The 15,567-nt window shown below is 29.8% G+C and overlaps 4 protein-coding genes across 6 annotated transcripts; 2 read left to right on the forward strand and 2 right to left on the reverse strand.

The window, feature by feature from the left end:
- The first annotated feature begins 707 nt into the window (after positions 1 to 707).
- Positions 708 to 1,330, forward strand: Nd-b8 (NADH dehydrogenase (ubiquinone) B8 subunit). Its single transcript, XM_076790171.1, has 3 exons — positions 708 to 813; positions 909 to 1,015; positions 1,157 to 1,330. Exons 1-3 carry the CDS (start codon positions 731 to 733, stop codon positions 1,246 to 1,248), a joined length of 282 nt encoding a protein of 93 aa, XP_076646286.1. The 5' UTR covers positions 708 to 730; the 3' UTR covers positions 1,249 to 1,330.
- Positions 1,331 to 1,466: 136 nt separating this feature from the next.
- On the reverse strand, positions 1,467 to 5,648 carry LOC143355393 (uncharacterized). Of its 2 annotated transcripts, none has more exons than XM_076790170.1 (8): positions 5,137 to 5,648; positions 4,402 to 4,933; positions 3,677 to 3,944; positions 3,329 to 3,460; positions 3,052 to 3,219; positions 2,772 to 2,964; positions 2,286 to 2,543; positions 1,467 to 2,204 (listed from the first exon to the last, which is right to left on the reverse strand). In XM_076790170.1, exons 1-8 carry the CDS (start codon positions 5,257 to 5,259, stop codon positions 1,971 to 1,973), a joined length of 1,908 nt encoding a protein of 635 aa, XP_076646285.1. In that variant the 5' UTR covers positions 5,260 to 5,648; the 3' UTR covers positions 1,467 to 1,970. The 2 variants fall into 2 exon arrangements, with proteins under 2 accessions (XP_076646285.1, XP_076646284.1); XM_076790169.1 differs by having other exon boundaries at positions 3,329 to 3,526.
- Positions 5,649 to 6,005: 357 nt separating this feature from the next.
- On the forward strand, positions 6,006 to 13,733 carry LOC143355976 (L-selectin). Its single transcript, XM_076791241.1, has 6 exons — positions 6,006 to 6,078; positions 9,757 to 10,035; positions 10,416 to 10,536; positions 12,596 to 12,775; positions 12,856 to 13,021; positions 13,111 to 13,733. Exons 3-6 carry the CDS (start codon positions 10,431 to 10,433, stop codon positions 13,313 to 13,315), a joined length of 657 nt encoding a protein of 218 aa, XP_076647356.1. The 5' UTR covers positions 6,006 to 6,078; positions 9,757 to 10,035; positions 10,416 to 10,430; the 3' UTR covers positions 13,316 to 13,733.
- Positions 13,734 to 13,880: 147 nt separating this feature from the next.
- Positions 13,881 to 15,453, reverse strand: LOC143355978 (peptidyl-prolyl cis-trans isomerase NIMA-interacting 4). Of its 2 annotated transcripts, none has more exons than XM_076791246.1 (4): positions 15,435 to 15,453; positions 14,862 to 14,969; positions 14,489 to 14,608; positions 13,881 to 14,357 (listed from the first exon to the last, which is right to left on the reverse strand). In XM_076791246.1, exons 2-4 carry the CDS (start codon positions 14,961 to 14,963, stop codon positions 14,199 to 14,201), a joined length of 381 nt encoding a protein of 126 aa, XP_076647361.1. In that variant the 5' UTR covers positions 14,964 to 14,969; positions 15,435 to 15,453; the 3' UTR covers positions 13,881 to 14,198. The 2 variants fall into 2 exon arrangements, with proteins under 2 accessions (XP_076647361.1, XP_076647360.1); XM_076791245.1 differs by lacking the exon at positions 15,435 to 15,453 and adding an exon at positions 15,240 to 15,366.
- Positions 15,454 to 15,567: the final 114 nt, after the last annotated feature.

Consider the following 15,567-nt stretch of genomic DNA (forward strand, 5'->3'; position numbering starts at 1 on the left):
GAATGAATAGGAAAGAAATGCCTCGGGAACTAAAATCACTCCTATTAGAAAAAGCTGTTAAATAAACTCTAAAAACTATTCGGAAGTTATTTACATCAATGATTTGCTTATTTACTTCATATTCGTTCAAACCTATCCGCGCGGTCCTACCATCCGTTGTTCAAACTGCGCGGTCGAAAACGCGCTGATTCCGCCGTGTCTGAACTAGCTCTAAACCTCATGTCTGGTCCAAGTTTAGACCATATGGTCTAAGAGTCTAAGAAAACATCACAGCAGCCACCTTTGACAGTAACAAAGAGTAGTCTGCTTTTTGTTTTCCACTTCGCACGCCACTGTTGCGTTCATACCATCCAAACACACCGAAAAGATTTTGAATTGATAACAATTTAAAAACGAAACTGAGACCTCGATTTCTACGATTTCGATTTTCTAATTTAACTAAATTTTTATTCAAGTAAGACTCATTTTAATTGAATATGTCTGTTGCAGCATAATAATGTGTATGTTGTATCTTATGTTAGGTGGTATAGAAAAAATACAATATGATTTACAATTAATAATTAAATTTAAGAAATGATTGAAATTATTTACATAATGCTTAGAACATTGTAAAAAATATTAAGGCTTATTAGACTACAAGTAACTTTAAAAATTTTCAATTATATACATAACTTCATAAATAGCATTTTGCAATTCTGTCTTCTCAGTGCGCACTGTGCAGTAATAAAAAATGGCTGCCGTTAAATTTGGTCCACATTTAAAAGAGTTACGAATTCTTTTGTGTCAAACATCTACGAGTAGTCAAGGTGTTAGGTAACGATATTATTTCTAAATATGAAATTAGAATCATTAGAAAATTTAATATTTATCGACAATTATGATGTTTAAATCCTAACCTATTTTTTCAGAGATTTTATCCAACAGCAGTATGTACCTCTTAAAAGGAGTAATCCACAGTTTCCAATTTTAATTAGAGAATGTTCTGCAACTGAACCGTTTCTATACGCAAGATATGGTAAATGATACGGAAAAATATTTTACATAATCTTATAGATTACAAATCTATTGTAACTGTTCCAGTCAAACTTTATTATTACAAATTCAAATCATATTCAATAATTAACTTTTATATTAATATGTTCATAACATATTTCAGAATATGGAAAAGAGCAGTGTGTTTCTCTACAGAACTTAAAGCCTGATGATATACTTACACGCGTTAAGGAGCTTGCATCTAGTAAACCTTAATAAAAATATGTTCTATTATAAATGTACTTTAATTTATTTAGTAATAAAATAGCCTAAAATTAATATTAAAAATGATTGACTATCTATAGTATCTCATTTAGGTACTGCATGTATATTTTTGTTAATTGTTGTAATTAAACTATAAAGGATTCAGGGGAAATGTTGTATATATCACGATTTCATGAATTAATTATTGGCATAAAACATAATTCAAGGTAACGTTACAAATTCTTAATATATTATTTAAAAAATTACTTTTATTTTCCTCGCGTATATACGAAAGTTGTTATCTACTTTTTTAATGAAGTAAAACAGTATCAGTATTTGTTTGAAAGTCTTTTATATACCACTGTATAGTTAGCAGGATTATTTTGATCATGAGTTCTATTTTCTACTTATTTCTAAAGTATAATCGTAATTAAAATGAAAGATATAGTTAAAACATTTGTACACTTATTATCTACAACAAAACCATTTTCATTGCATAATGTTAACATTAAACAACTATGTTCATATAATTTTTATATTGTTAAAAGGAAATGATTTAAATAATTTATATGGGTAAATTATTACCGTTTCGTTACGTTCATATACACATTTTCAGTTTAACAGAATTTGCATATATTCGAAATATTGGTATATTTATGTAATTATAGTTTGTCTTAAATTTACTTATAACTGGTTTATATAACACAATATAAACCTTTCCATGTCGAACGAAATCATTCGCGGTATGTAACATTAGATATATTATAAAAATTATATGGTAAGTTGGGTGGTAAAAAATTTTGCAGTGTAGCCGGCACTGCATTAAAGTATGTTGCATTTCTTTCTCGAAATACAGCATCCGGCGCAGTAACAGTTACGTCGGATTGAAAATTTTGAATAGCCGTAGTTGGAATAGTTTGTACAACAATTGGTTGAGATGCTGATGCATGTGATACAGCTTGTATTACCTATGAACATTGATAACAAAAAAGAATATATTAAAAGATATGATATAAAATATAATACACGATAAGAGAATAATGTTTTACTTGGACTGTTGACGATTCTGAATGAGATATAGCAGACAAAGGGTCTTCAGATGTATTTGACTGGACTGTTTGTTCTGATTGTTGCTGCTGTTGTAATTGTTGCTGTGATTGCTGAGATTGTGATAAATGTTTTGTGTGAGATGTATTAATGCCATGCCTGCGTTTCATATGTTTATTATAGTTTGGCCAATTTGTGAAATGATGTTGACATTCAAGGCAACTATATGGACGTTCACCCGTATGTTGTCTTCTATGAGTCTAACATTAAAATAAATTATTAGTGGTATATCAGATTAATTTTTTCATGTACAGGGTGTTCGCGGCTACTATTAGCCATTACTTTTCTTGCAAATAATAAATATTAGGAAAACATTAAAGAGTAAAAAGTAAAACTGTAATAATATTTATTATTTGCAAGAAAAACGATGGCTAGTAATAGCCGCGAACACTCTGTATAATACGAACCAAAATATTGAATTAACTTACAGTTAATATGCCTTTGAAGCGAAAACATTTACCACAAAATTCGCATGTAAACGGCATTGCTCCAGTATGTATTCTATGATGCTCCCTTAATGTACCTTTTTCTCTAAAAGTTCTTCCGCACACGGCACACTGATGCGGCTTAGCTCCAGTATGAACTGTTTCATGTTTCTTCAATTGTAATGGAGTTTTAAAGCTAGAAATTGTATTTGACTATGTTATTATATTTACATGAAAAAATGCACAAACTATATGTATATTTTGTTTAAATATATAAGCGTACGCTTTTGAACATTGAGTACAACTGTAAGGCTTATCTACTGAATGAGTTAAAAAATGTGCCTCCAAATTTCCTTTTTGAATAAAACTTTTACCACATTGATCACATGTGAAATTCCTAACGCCAGAATGAATTCGTTTATGCGTAACTAAGTTTGGCTTTGTTGAAAATCTGGAAAAGTTGTTTTATCTGTTAATATTCGAGAAACATAATGTAAGAGATTCATTTACATTTGAAATTGTAAACATAGGAAATTATGGTCTTTTTATCTTGAAATTACCTTTTGTCACATTGATCGCAAGGAAATCTATTCTTCATTGTATCCGGTAAATGGCATCGACTATGGATGTACAAAGCACTTTGTTGTCTAAATGCCTTTCCACAAGTTTGACATACATGAGGCCGTTCTTCACTATGAATTGCTTTGTGAGAATCTAATACTTTTTTATGTACAAATGATTTCCCACAATCTTCGCAACTAAGTATATATACATATACATACATATATACATACATACATGCGTATATATGTGCACCGTATATATTATATATGAAAATGTATTGTATGTTAACAAGCTATACAAAATAATAAGTAGTCACGTATTTTAGTTAAAAAAATTATATTTACCTGAATTTTGCTTTATTTTTATGTCGTTTGACATGAGTAAGGAAACCATAATATTTATCATAAACTTTACAGCATAAAACACACATGTATTTCGCTTGTTGATTGTGAACAGTCTCGTGATGTACCTCTAATCCTTCTAAGCTTGGCAATTTATCATTACAGTCTGTGCAAAGCCAAGGGTACCTATCCATACTGTCTCCTCTTTTATGTCCAAATTTTAATGCTTCTGATGTATGCGATTCAATGATCTCCAAATCCGAATCTGTACCTATATCAATAACAGCATACTCCGATCAATGTAAGTACGTATTGTAAAATTTACATACAGTTTAAAATCAATATGAAAATTATATAATAATAAACCAAGTTCTTGTGCAAGCATATTTTGGAATTCATTGCACAAATTCCTTGTGATTCAAAAAGGTAGGTTTATGAAGAATAAATTTGTCACAAGTCATTTTCATCTAGTTTAAAATGGGTTCTCGAATGTATCAGGATTCTCGAAAATTTCCGGGATTATTCCCGAGAAAATTATTCGAGAACCCAAGTGTACTCGGGAAACACGAAAATTCTTGGGAATTCCGATATATTCGAGAATTGCGAAATTTTCGAAAACTTGACTTGTGTTGACCCATCCTGACTATCGGATACTCGTCATTATCAAGTTTCCGCATACCACTATTAGTTATATATTGGTGTTATATTAATCTTAGGAATATTTTTACCTGTCATATAATTATCTGGAATCTTAACATTAGTTTTTACATTCATATTGTTATGTTCTTTTTCTAAATCAGAATTTATATATAAGTGTGTATCATCCAATTTTTCATTCTGACTTTTCCGTTTTAGCTTTTTTTTTGTCTGTTTGGGCGATGTTTTCTTCATTTGTATTTTACATTTTTTTTCTTTTGCATTGCTTTCTGATTCCTTAACCTCATATTTTTTTTGATTAATACTTTTAGTTTCCTCGATGAAATAGTTGTGTGAAACATTGGATTCATGAATATAATTATTTGTCAGCTGACATTCCGTGACAGCGTCTCCAGCTTCTTCCTCCTCTTTTGGAAATGCGTCTGCTTTTTGAATGTAGTCTATGTTTGTTTCTAATGACTGTGGTTCAGACTTAGTATTTATAAGTAATTGCCTGAGAGATGTTTGGGCCTGGTTGGTTTTTTCAAAAAATTCATTGCACTGATTCAATAATATACAACAGTCTATGCAAATTGTAAGCGGCAATCCATCAGTTATCAATACCTGCAACAACATTCACTTAAATATGACATACCTATAAAAAAGTGGAATGTATGCACTTAATAAACCAATAAGAAGAAAGAGATTCGCTGTCTGTCTAAAATCAAGTAATTATAATTAATGAAAATGAGAATGACAGACAGAATTTTTCAGGATATCAAATTCATCACATTAAAAACAAACTTTCGAAGAATGCGAATGTTCACCTGAATTTGCAAACACTTGGCTATTTTAGCTTCTATAGCTAATTTTTGTCCTTCAGCATCATAAATTCCAATAAAATTTTCTTTGGTCTCGGCGCAGAGCCGGCAAAGTTCCGGCTCCGTCATTGTTCAAATACAAAATCTGAGGGTATGTATCGCGGTACAGTACATTGTCACAAAAATTGAAGGTCTCATCGCATCATCTCACATTTACACTGCGATATGTGATAAATAAAAAATTGATTCGGACGCCAAACAAGATAGCGGACATGTTGTTTCTTTGCACAATAAAAATACAAACTGCTTTTCAGTGCACATAGAAAATATTATTTTAATGGATTTTGTCTTAATACATGTGTCGGTAATGATGCTAGATTCTTAGGAAATAATTAGCGCTGGACTTCCCATTATGTTATATCTGAATAAAAGCACTCATTTATTTCATTATGCTTGTTTAGAAAAGTGTATACTGTTACTCTTCGCTGCTACGTACTACAAGTACATATACGCACTAGTTACTTACACATGCATGCACAATAGGGATGTCGAATCAGCTCAAAGAATCGATTCTCTAGTCGATTCAGAATCGAAATGTGAGAATCGATTCTCTGAAAAGGTTGAAATCGGAGAATCGATACGAACAGAGTTTTTGTAATTTTGCCATTTATTATATTATATTCTATTTTTTTCTATTCATATTTAATGACGGGAACCGTGTATAAATAGCGAGAGTCGCACGAGGCTAGGAAAAAGGGAATACCTATATATCCTACAATTTGATTGGTCCTTACACTAGTGACAATGAAATTCTTTACAAAAAAGACCAACGAAAAGCATAATTTATGCCACTTGTTTGTAGCATGTTATAACTGGCTCCAACTATGTGTAAAAAGAATAGGTGGTCCAAGGCACTTCAAGAGACAGGGACCGTCTCCAGATGACTCGGTAAATGATCGTCTCCAGATGATTACGCAGTAAATTTTTAATAATGTTTCCCATTAATATTAAAAAATGTTGACTTTATTGCGTGTTCAAAGTATTTTTAAATTTCCTGAAATAAACTATATAATAAAATATTTGCATAGATTAATTTCCCCCTGTTTCTTATATTGACTAATACAGCTCCTGGTCTATGACAATTCTGTCCATGCCAGACAGACCACGCTGCCAAAGAGTCTTTGCCATGGACCTACCTGATCTGATACATTTGTATATACATCATATATGTATATGTATTGTATAGGGAAGTACTGTGTACCACTGTGTACTGACTGGAGTCACTGAACTCGACAGGAGTCCCCTTAAAGTAGACTTCCCGCCACTGCCGGCTCTAAAGCTACGTTTCGCGGGAACTTTCAAATTTTGAACGGATTTCGAATGTATTCAAGCAAAGCACATTTTTATAAAACACGCAATAGTTATTTGTCTACTTATAAATATGTTGATACAATACATATGTAACATGTCTCCGGAATATAATAATTATTACTCGGGTTAAAAATTCACCTATCTCAGAAATCTATTAATCTACAGTAAAAACTATATCAACGATTACTTTTAATTCATATCATGTTCATTAACCATCAATAAAATGTCAATTAAGAAGTAAAATATTCTATTGAAATTCAGTACATATTTGTAGAATGTTATAGATTAATAGTACAAAAAATGTTATCCTACTTAATTCCACCTTTTCAAAACGTAGACATATACAAAAATGAAAATTTATATAAATAACTGCGTACTACTTATGACTAACAATGATAATTGTATCTACCTGTGATACAATTACCCATTTGTATGTATTATAGGCGTCAAATTATTTCTTAAAAGAAATATTTAAAGGGTAGGCTCCTTTTTGGGTTATATCGGACATTTTTAGGGAATTGAAATAATTCTGTATCCTAATTTTAAAATGGTTAAAATTTTACCATTAGTGCTAAAAGTAGGTAAACATAAATCTGGAAAACGATCATTGCGCATCCTGGCCTCTTTAGGTACGTACGTGGAAGAAGGCATGTTTCAATTAGTAAAAGGGTGTCATCTATGGTGCAACCTTCGTTTCGTTTCGGACTGTCAACGAAAGCTATTTGCTCTTCTCTTTCACTTTTATATTTACTTTCTCGATTTTTCCTGTCGTATATTCGCTTTATTTTTACCTTTTACGTAATTTCGAAACTGAAACTATGGCTGTTTCAGCGTTGGTTTTGGCTTTCGTAACTGACATTTATAAATAAATATATTTATGCATAAATCTAAAATATATGCTGGACTTGAAAGGAAACAGTATCTTCGCATCACATAGCACACAGCTAAGAGTGTTCGTAAACAGAGTTGAAGTGGTTCGATACTAATTTTTCGTTGTAACTCTGCAACCATGTACAATAAAAAAATGATTGAATTGTCTACATATTACTCAGTTTGATCAGAGCTATTACAATAACAAAAAATTAATACTACCTCCTATTTATAAAAATGTTGGGGGCTCTGTTTTTTCCACTAGCAGTTGCTCTTAAAAATTTATTGTATATTAAAAGTTTAACTTCCTTGGACTATTTAGTTAAAAAACGAAAGAAATTGTTTGGCACACCTTGTATCAAAAAGTAAAATAATCGATTTGTGAATATACGTAACATTATCATAAATAAATAAATAAATATAGGCATAAATAAAAGCTTTAGCTTTTACTCGTCCAGAAAATCAAATTAATTCGATTTGATATTTCGTCTATTTTCTTTAGGAGCTAATAAAGTAACATGTAATTTCTCAAATTCGTTTATTTTGATCAAAGTACAGAAATTATGTTGTGATGTTGCGGTTGCATTTATTTCGCGAACACTTTCCCCCGACCGGTAATCGCATCTTCTAGGCCAAACCATTATATGATAACAATAAAGAACTTTCCTATTTTCCTAGCACCATTCCGCTGAATATTTTACATTGTTCTCTTTCGAGAAATTGAATTTCGTCGTTCTGAAAATAATCTAACATAAACTACTGTATATTGTAAATAAAAAATAAATTAATCGTTCAATGATTCAAATTATAATGAATGATATCAATCTTACTAAAAATTTACAAATTTAATATATATGACGCCGAATTAATATGAAAAATATTTAATCGAAACAATAAATAAACAAACTTGTTTATTATACGTTTTTATCGAGGAAATATAGACTTCATAGTTTTAGGTATCTATGGAAGGTCTATTTGTGGTATTAAACGGACTAGATCTCTTGTAAACATAACAAAAATAATTATAGTACAATTTATGGTAAATGTTTACATTTAATATTTGTATTAATTCAATATTGTATCTATCTTAAAAACATAAATATTGAAATAATAAGTACGTAGAAATTAATAGCTATCACGTATCACAGTGGTTATATATTTATAACAATTGAAAAAATGATGTTTTGTTCCCCATTCGTAAAACAATAAAATTGACTGTGCAATAAAATATCTGTGTATTAAAATAATTGTACCTATATTATTAGTGTATACATAGATTGTTAATGAACGTTCTCAAATTAATTCATCAATAAACTTATTATGAACCAAAGAAATCGTATTCGTTCAATCGACGTGGTTTACTTTTTGGGTTTCCAGGTCACCTACATCACCTTTTAAAATTATTATGTCTAACGGTACATGAAACGTTCTCGATTACTAATGTAAAAGAGTATTGGAAATATGAATGAACCCAATAATAAATAATAAATTTTCTTGTAGAACTTTTTGGTACATAAAAATATGAGTACGTGTGTCTTAACTTTGTGACTACTTTCTATCTATAAAGTATTGCCTAGTTAAACTTTCTCATAATATTACTTTTAATAGACTGATTAATATCATTTATGGAAGCTCATAAACATTAACGTTTTGTTATATAATTTTCAGCACAAAACGATAGCGGTTTATTTTGGACTTTAGGGATGTTTTAGCGAAAGTGTACATTTTCTTGAAATTCTCTAACACATAATTCAATAAGATTATGAGTATATGTCAGTCTTAATGACTTCTATATGCAAAGTAGTGTTTTAATTATGCAAATTACGAAAAGTGATCCTACTGACAGACACACCGAAATGAAAGTGAAAATAATCCTCAAAATATTTTTTTTATTGCGTAATAAATCAAACGTATAAATTATACGTTTCCTTGATTTCTACTAATGAGTAAACATTATATTAATACTTTTCTGGTGTCAATTGTACGTAACAAAAATTTGTACAATGTAAATAAAATTACTTGTTTTAAAACAATGATAAATTGTCAACTTGAAAACTTGTATACAATTTTAATAAAAACCACTTTCAGTAAATATTATTTGGTATTGCATTGTCATAAATAAATAATATAATATTATATACAATATAAAAGATCGGTTTCATTAAAAGTTAGAATTAAGCAATGTATCTTCAACTTTTATCTTTTGTTTCTTATCATGAATGTAAATTAATTTTATTATTTGTAAATATCATTTTAATTTGGTTTTCAAAGCAAGAAATTGACGAATACAAGATGTTTTTCCGAACTTTGTTATCTTCGCCAATAAATTACAAATAGAATTTTCTTTTGTACATTAAAAAACGTGTTGTACATTATTATTTGTAGAGTTGAATGCCTGGCATGTTAATGGACAAACTATTTTCTGGGAGATAGTACCGAAATAATGAGAATAGTCTTCATTTTGTCGGAAGTCCATAAAATGTGGAGAGAAGGTGAAAATCGTTCCAATGACAAGGGACAAACAAAGTTATTCGGGTGTTCCTCGAAAATGCTTATACTATCGTAAAAGCACTGACACGATGTCCCCGTTGTAATATACATACATATGTATATATAGGGATGCTTCGGAAGAAAGCGCCTCAGTTCTTTGGAGAACGTCTTTAGGTGAGCATCGTCGATTTGGTGTTACAAAATACATAGGATTCCAATGTGGCTCTCGTTTTTCTTATATTATTACCGTACTACAAATCCAAATTACACTGATCTGTTGAACGCGATAACAGATTGAAATAATACTTATTATACAATATACTACTAAAACATGCTGAAGAACTCGTAAAGACATAAAAAGAAAATCACATTGTGAATGTATTGGTCCTTCATTTTATCTGTAAGAACAGATCTAAAAAAATTGTGTGCTAAAATTTCAGATAGTTATTTTTAAATTATATTAAATAGTTTGTTCTATACGGTTATGGTACTGGTAATTTTTAATACTTTTTAGAATTGTTTTAAATATTATTATACGTTTATTATTTGCTTAGATTATACAGGGAAACATGTTTCGATTTCTTATCTTGGGAACACTTGTTGCTGTGTCCATGGCACAGTTTCAATCTACCGGAAGGATTTTGGAACCGCCGATTCCTGCTCTTTGCGCTCAAAGTAAGTACGAAAATGTTTTTTTTTTACATAAACATACTGAAAGCATGCGGGATCATTTCGAATTGAAGGGAACACAAATTTGCTTATTCGAAGAATTTAAATTGTGTTAGGAATAATAATTGCATTAATTCCAAAAAGTGAGAATTAAGAGTTGCAGTAATTGATTTCAAACACTTTTTATAATAAATCTATCGCTGAAATCTGTTAACGAAATTGAAAGTATAATGCTGATGAATAATATATTTCATGTCTCTCTAATATGTCATATTTTCATTAATTATTCTTCGAATTTATTAATCTCTTACATTTACGAGACAAAACAGAAAAATGTTAAAAATATAAACATACTAGCCCACAAAAAACGAAACAAATTTTTACAAAAAACAAACAAATACGAAATGTAACTAAATAAGTAAATAAAATTTATTTAAACTTGTCCTCCATAGTGACACAAAAATTTTGAAAATTCGATACCGATTTCGATTTGTACTTTCCATTAAAAAATTATACTTTTGATCGTGAACTCAAAATTGTATTTCTAGATTATTTATAATAAGAAATTAGAACTTGCTGCATTATTATTCAAATAAAAAACACTCTACAACCAAGTGAAGCTGTATTACATATTGAAAATTCACTTAATTCTTCATCTGATTAATTAAAATCTCTGGTATCCTCGAATGTGTATGCGTAAAAAAATGAGGAAGTATTATCGTTTTAGTTTGACAATATCTCTATTACGGTTGGAGTGTTGCATTAATTATATAAAGACCGAACGAGGTATAACATACTAATTCGTCAGTTATTGAATTATTACGTCAACACACTTTCGTTCTATACGAAGCTACAAAATATACGTAATACCAACAATTAGTAAGTTGATGGTTATTAAATGTTGTTGCCTCAAAATTACTTGTAAGTAGGCCTCGACGCGACGCGAAAGAAAATATTTTGTCGATGATATTTAAAGTAGCATTGGTGAAAACGACCTGCACAGTGTTAGGTGGGACATCCTAAATATGCTATACAATCTGTGACAAACTTTCTTTCTTTTTCTTTGGGAAAGTAGTTTGTACAAATTAACATACACCGAACGATGTCAATCTTTAAACCGTGACTGTGCTATCTGAATTTACAAGCGACATTGATTTTGTAACTTTCACCTTGGAAGACAGAATCTTTATCACGATGGAGAGTCGATAAAAATAACGGAAGTCCCTTAAATATTTAATCGTCTTGGGGAAAGTAAGTTATTAACAGAATCGCAAATCACTGGTTCGGTTATTATACGGATAGGATCGAGCAAATTTCCTATTAAATGGATAGCAGAGAGAAAGAGCCAAGAGCACTTGTGTAAACACTATTGTAGAGAGGTAATTTAAACTTGAAATTACGGTATCTACAAGAAAATGAAATAGTGATTTATTTATATTTTAAAACCACTAAGTCTTTCATATTTTTTGTTCTTTAATCATGAAGAATTGTAAGTGTAGGCAATTGAAGAAATAATATTACCAAGAACGTGTCGGAATATGCGACCATATATGAACGATAAATAATTCTTTTTTCTGTCCGTAGTGGCGTGTAATATCCTTTTAGTGTTTGCATAAATGGACTATGAAAGGAATAGGAAAGTGGAATGAATATATCCATATAAATCTCTAAACGATCATAGTTCATTAGCGCGGAAATAAATGCTAATTAAGTAGAATGGAAGAATTTTTAGAATTCCAACATACTTATTTTTACAGAATTTTTTTTCCTTATATCAACTTTTTTACTTTTATGATTTCTTCATTGAAAATATAATACTATAACTTTATTATTATAACAATTACGAATGTAAACATATTTATCATTTATAATAAATTAACTGTAAAAAAGTTAAATAATTCCAGCTATCTTTCAATAAAATTATAACATTTCAAGATTTTAAAAAATTGATTGTTTATGTTAATGGAGTTATGAAAGTTAAATTTCAAAAAATATATTTCGCTAATTTTTTAACGATTTCGTGGTAATTTAAATTTAAGTATTTATAAGTTTACTTATGTTTCAGGGATTATCCATGAACGTTTTAACGGCAAGGGTTATTATTATTCATGGGCTGATCCGAGAACAAATGGACAAGAAGTAGACTGGTTGGCAGGAAGAAACTTCTGTCGACAAAGATGTATGGATCTTGTATCTTTGGAAACCTCTGCTGAAAATGAATTCATCAAAAGCCGTATTGTTCAAAGTAGATACTAACACAATTCACATTTCTCATACTTCAATGGCAGTGTTGCATGATAGACCAATAATAATTGCTGGTTTTAGATAAGGTAAAATATATTTGGACATCCGGACGTCTTTGTGATTTCAAAGGCTGTGATAGGCCTGATCTTCAGCCTCTTCACATTAATGGCTGGTTCTGGACTGCTGAATTGCAAAAACTTGCACCAACTACTGACAGATCCCAAAACGATTGGTCCGAAACTGGCGGGTAAGATTAATATTATTTATTTTATCGCAATTTAATATTTAACGAGCTGATAAAGAGTCAGTTTCAGAAATAATTGTGTTTTTTTTTAGCATTGGGAAACCTCAACCCGATAATCGTGAGCCTATTCAGCAAGGAGGCGCACCAGAAAATTGTTTAGCTGTACTTAATCAATTCTATAATGACGGAGTTAACTGGCACGATGTTGCTTGTCATCACAAAAAACCATGGGTTTGCGAGGAGAATGATTCTTTGTTGAAATACGTTCATTTCACCAATCCAAATATTCGTCTCTAATATAAGTATCACACGCAAAAGAGAGCAGCTGCAATGACTTCAGAGTGAATTGAATAACTGAATTGTTATTTAGGAAACAATTGCCAAATTTTACAAAGATTCTAATAAGTATACTATCGAAAATAATAGTATAATTCTCTGTACAGTAAAGTACTCGCAAAATATCTTTCTTAGTAACAGTTAAGAGAGATATAAGAGCATATTTATTTCACAACTGTTACATTTCAGAAACTTCTGATGATCGACACTCATTTGCCTTCATTTTACCTCTCTATAAATATTGCTTTCTGCATGCTTCGGTTTCTTAAAAGTTTCTTAACAAATAATGCTAGAAATTCTTGCATCCCTATTGGTTATATTGATTCTATCTTTCTTGTTTCTGGTATTTAGATTATTTAAATAGATATTGTTTTATGGGTGATTTCTGTTTGCATGCATTTTCTTCTTTCTATTGTCCTATGTAAAGAATCATTTGCCATTGTATTACATCAGTGTAAAATATTAGCTATATTTTATTTATGTTGATTGTAAGATTCTTAGAAGTTAAAATATTTAGATCATTACAATCTTGTAAAAATCTTTATTGTAAATGATACTAAATAAAGAATATTTATACAAACATATGTTGTGGGTATTTACATTTCTCCTTGACCACTTGATTTAAAAAATTCAAGGGTATCTATCTTTTCATAATTTTTTCCGTTTTAAATTTTAATTGTTAGTATAATAGTAGTTAATTATAACGGACAAGTAGCATGTAAAATGTGTTGTACATACTTCATAAACAAATATATACATACATGGTTCTTGTTATAAAAAGAAATGATTACTTTTACAGCATGATCAATAATATTCAATTGAAAGTACTAACATTTAGAACTATCTACTTTTTACCTTCCACCATTATAATATGATAACCAAATTTTGTTTTAACTGGTGGATCTGTATAAACTGGAGAACCAAGCGAAGAAACAGGTAGTGCAAATGCAGCTTCTTGGAACGGGCCAACCATTGATCCCCGTGTCATCCATCCAAGATCTCCCTAAAATAATTATTAAATGTATTATATACGTGTACTATCAAAGAAACAACTTTTTATTTAAGAATATAAATTGAATGACAATTTTTTGAAAATTAGAAATCAAGCATTATATCTGTAATATACATATTTACCCCAGATCGTGCTTTGTCCTCGCTATATGTAGCTGCAACTTCGTTGAACTTTTGTCCTCCTTTTAATTTCTCCAGAGCTTCCAAAATTTTTGACTGTTTCTCGCACAATATATGTCTGACCTTTGCAATAAACGAAATATATTAAAAGATCTAGTAATAGGCTAAGAAGAATAAGAATCAAGCAAATTGAAAGTAAAAACAACACGTTTAACATTTAATGGCAAAACTATACTTTAGAAAACTACGTTTTATTAAGATCTTTATTAATAATTTAGTGCTTTTATTGTAATCTAATATATAAATTCTTATACATTTATAAAGGTTTTATGAATCTTATTATTCTAATTAAGTATGTGTACATATTTTTACGTACTTTTACTGCAGTTCCTCCTTTCTTCTCTTCTTTCGTATTACTGCCCTCTGATGTTTTGGATTTATTCCCTTTCGAAGTATTCTGATTTTTTTTTGGAGGCATATTTGACTATTTCGATTAATAGAATAACATTAAATTAATGTAACACGTTTTATCCGTAAAAAGGAATGAAAAAATGAAAGATTTACAAATTTTGCATTACAAAAATAGCTGACTCGTATAGGTTACCTATAAATTTATTTATTTTTTTCATGTCATTTTATTGAGTTTAATTGCGTAAATTCATTACCAACATTGTTATAAGATTCTATACAAAAGAATATAATACGAAAACATACGTTAATTCTTAATGATAGAGTAAGCAAAAATATTACTTACACTTTTCACAGTTTTGTTTTCAATGTGAAATTACATGAAAGTTACACGGGAGTTTTAAGATTTGACGAACAGCCCGGGATGTTTAAATATTAAATGCAATATTAGATGTAAATATACACATATGTACATCTGTATACATATTGTTATTATTTGACTTTACAAAATATATTAGAAACGTAAAAAACTTTTACATACCAACTTCTGTTTATGTCGTGTTCATTCTGTTTAAATTCCAGCGGTCGAAATGCAGTCATGCGTCTAATGACTAAATAAAAGTATAGTGTGCATGGTGTGCAGTAAGTTGCAGGTTGTAACTTGTAACTTTACC

This window comes from Halictus rubicundus, chromosome 7 (assembly GCF_050948215.1).
Source record: "Halictus rubicundus isolate RS-2024b chromosome 7, iyHalRubi1_principal, whole genome shotgun sequence".
Classification (NCBI taxonomy): domain Eukaryota; kingdom Metazoa; phylum Arthropoda; class Insecta; order Hymenoptera; family Halictidae; genus Halictus; species Halictus rubicundus.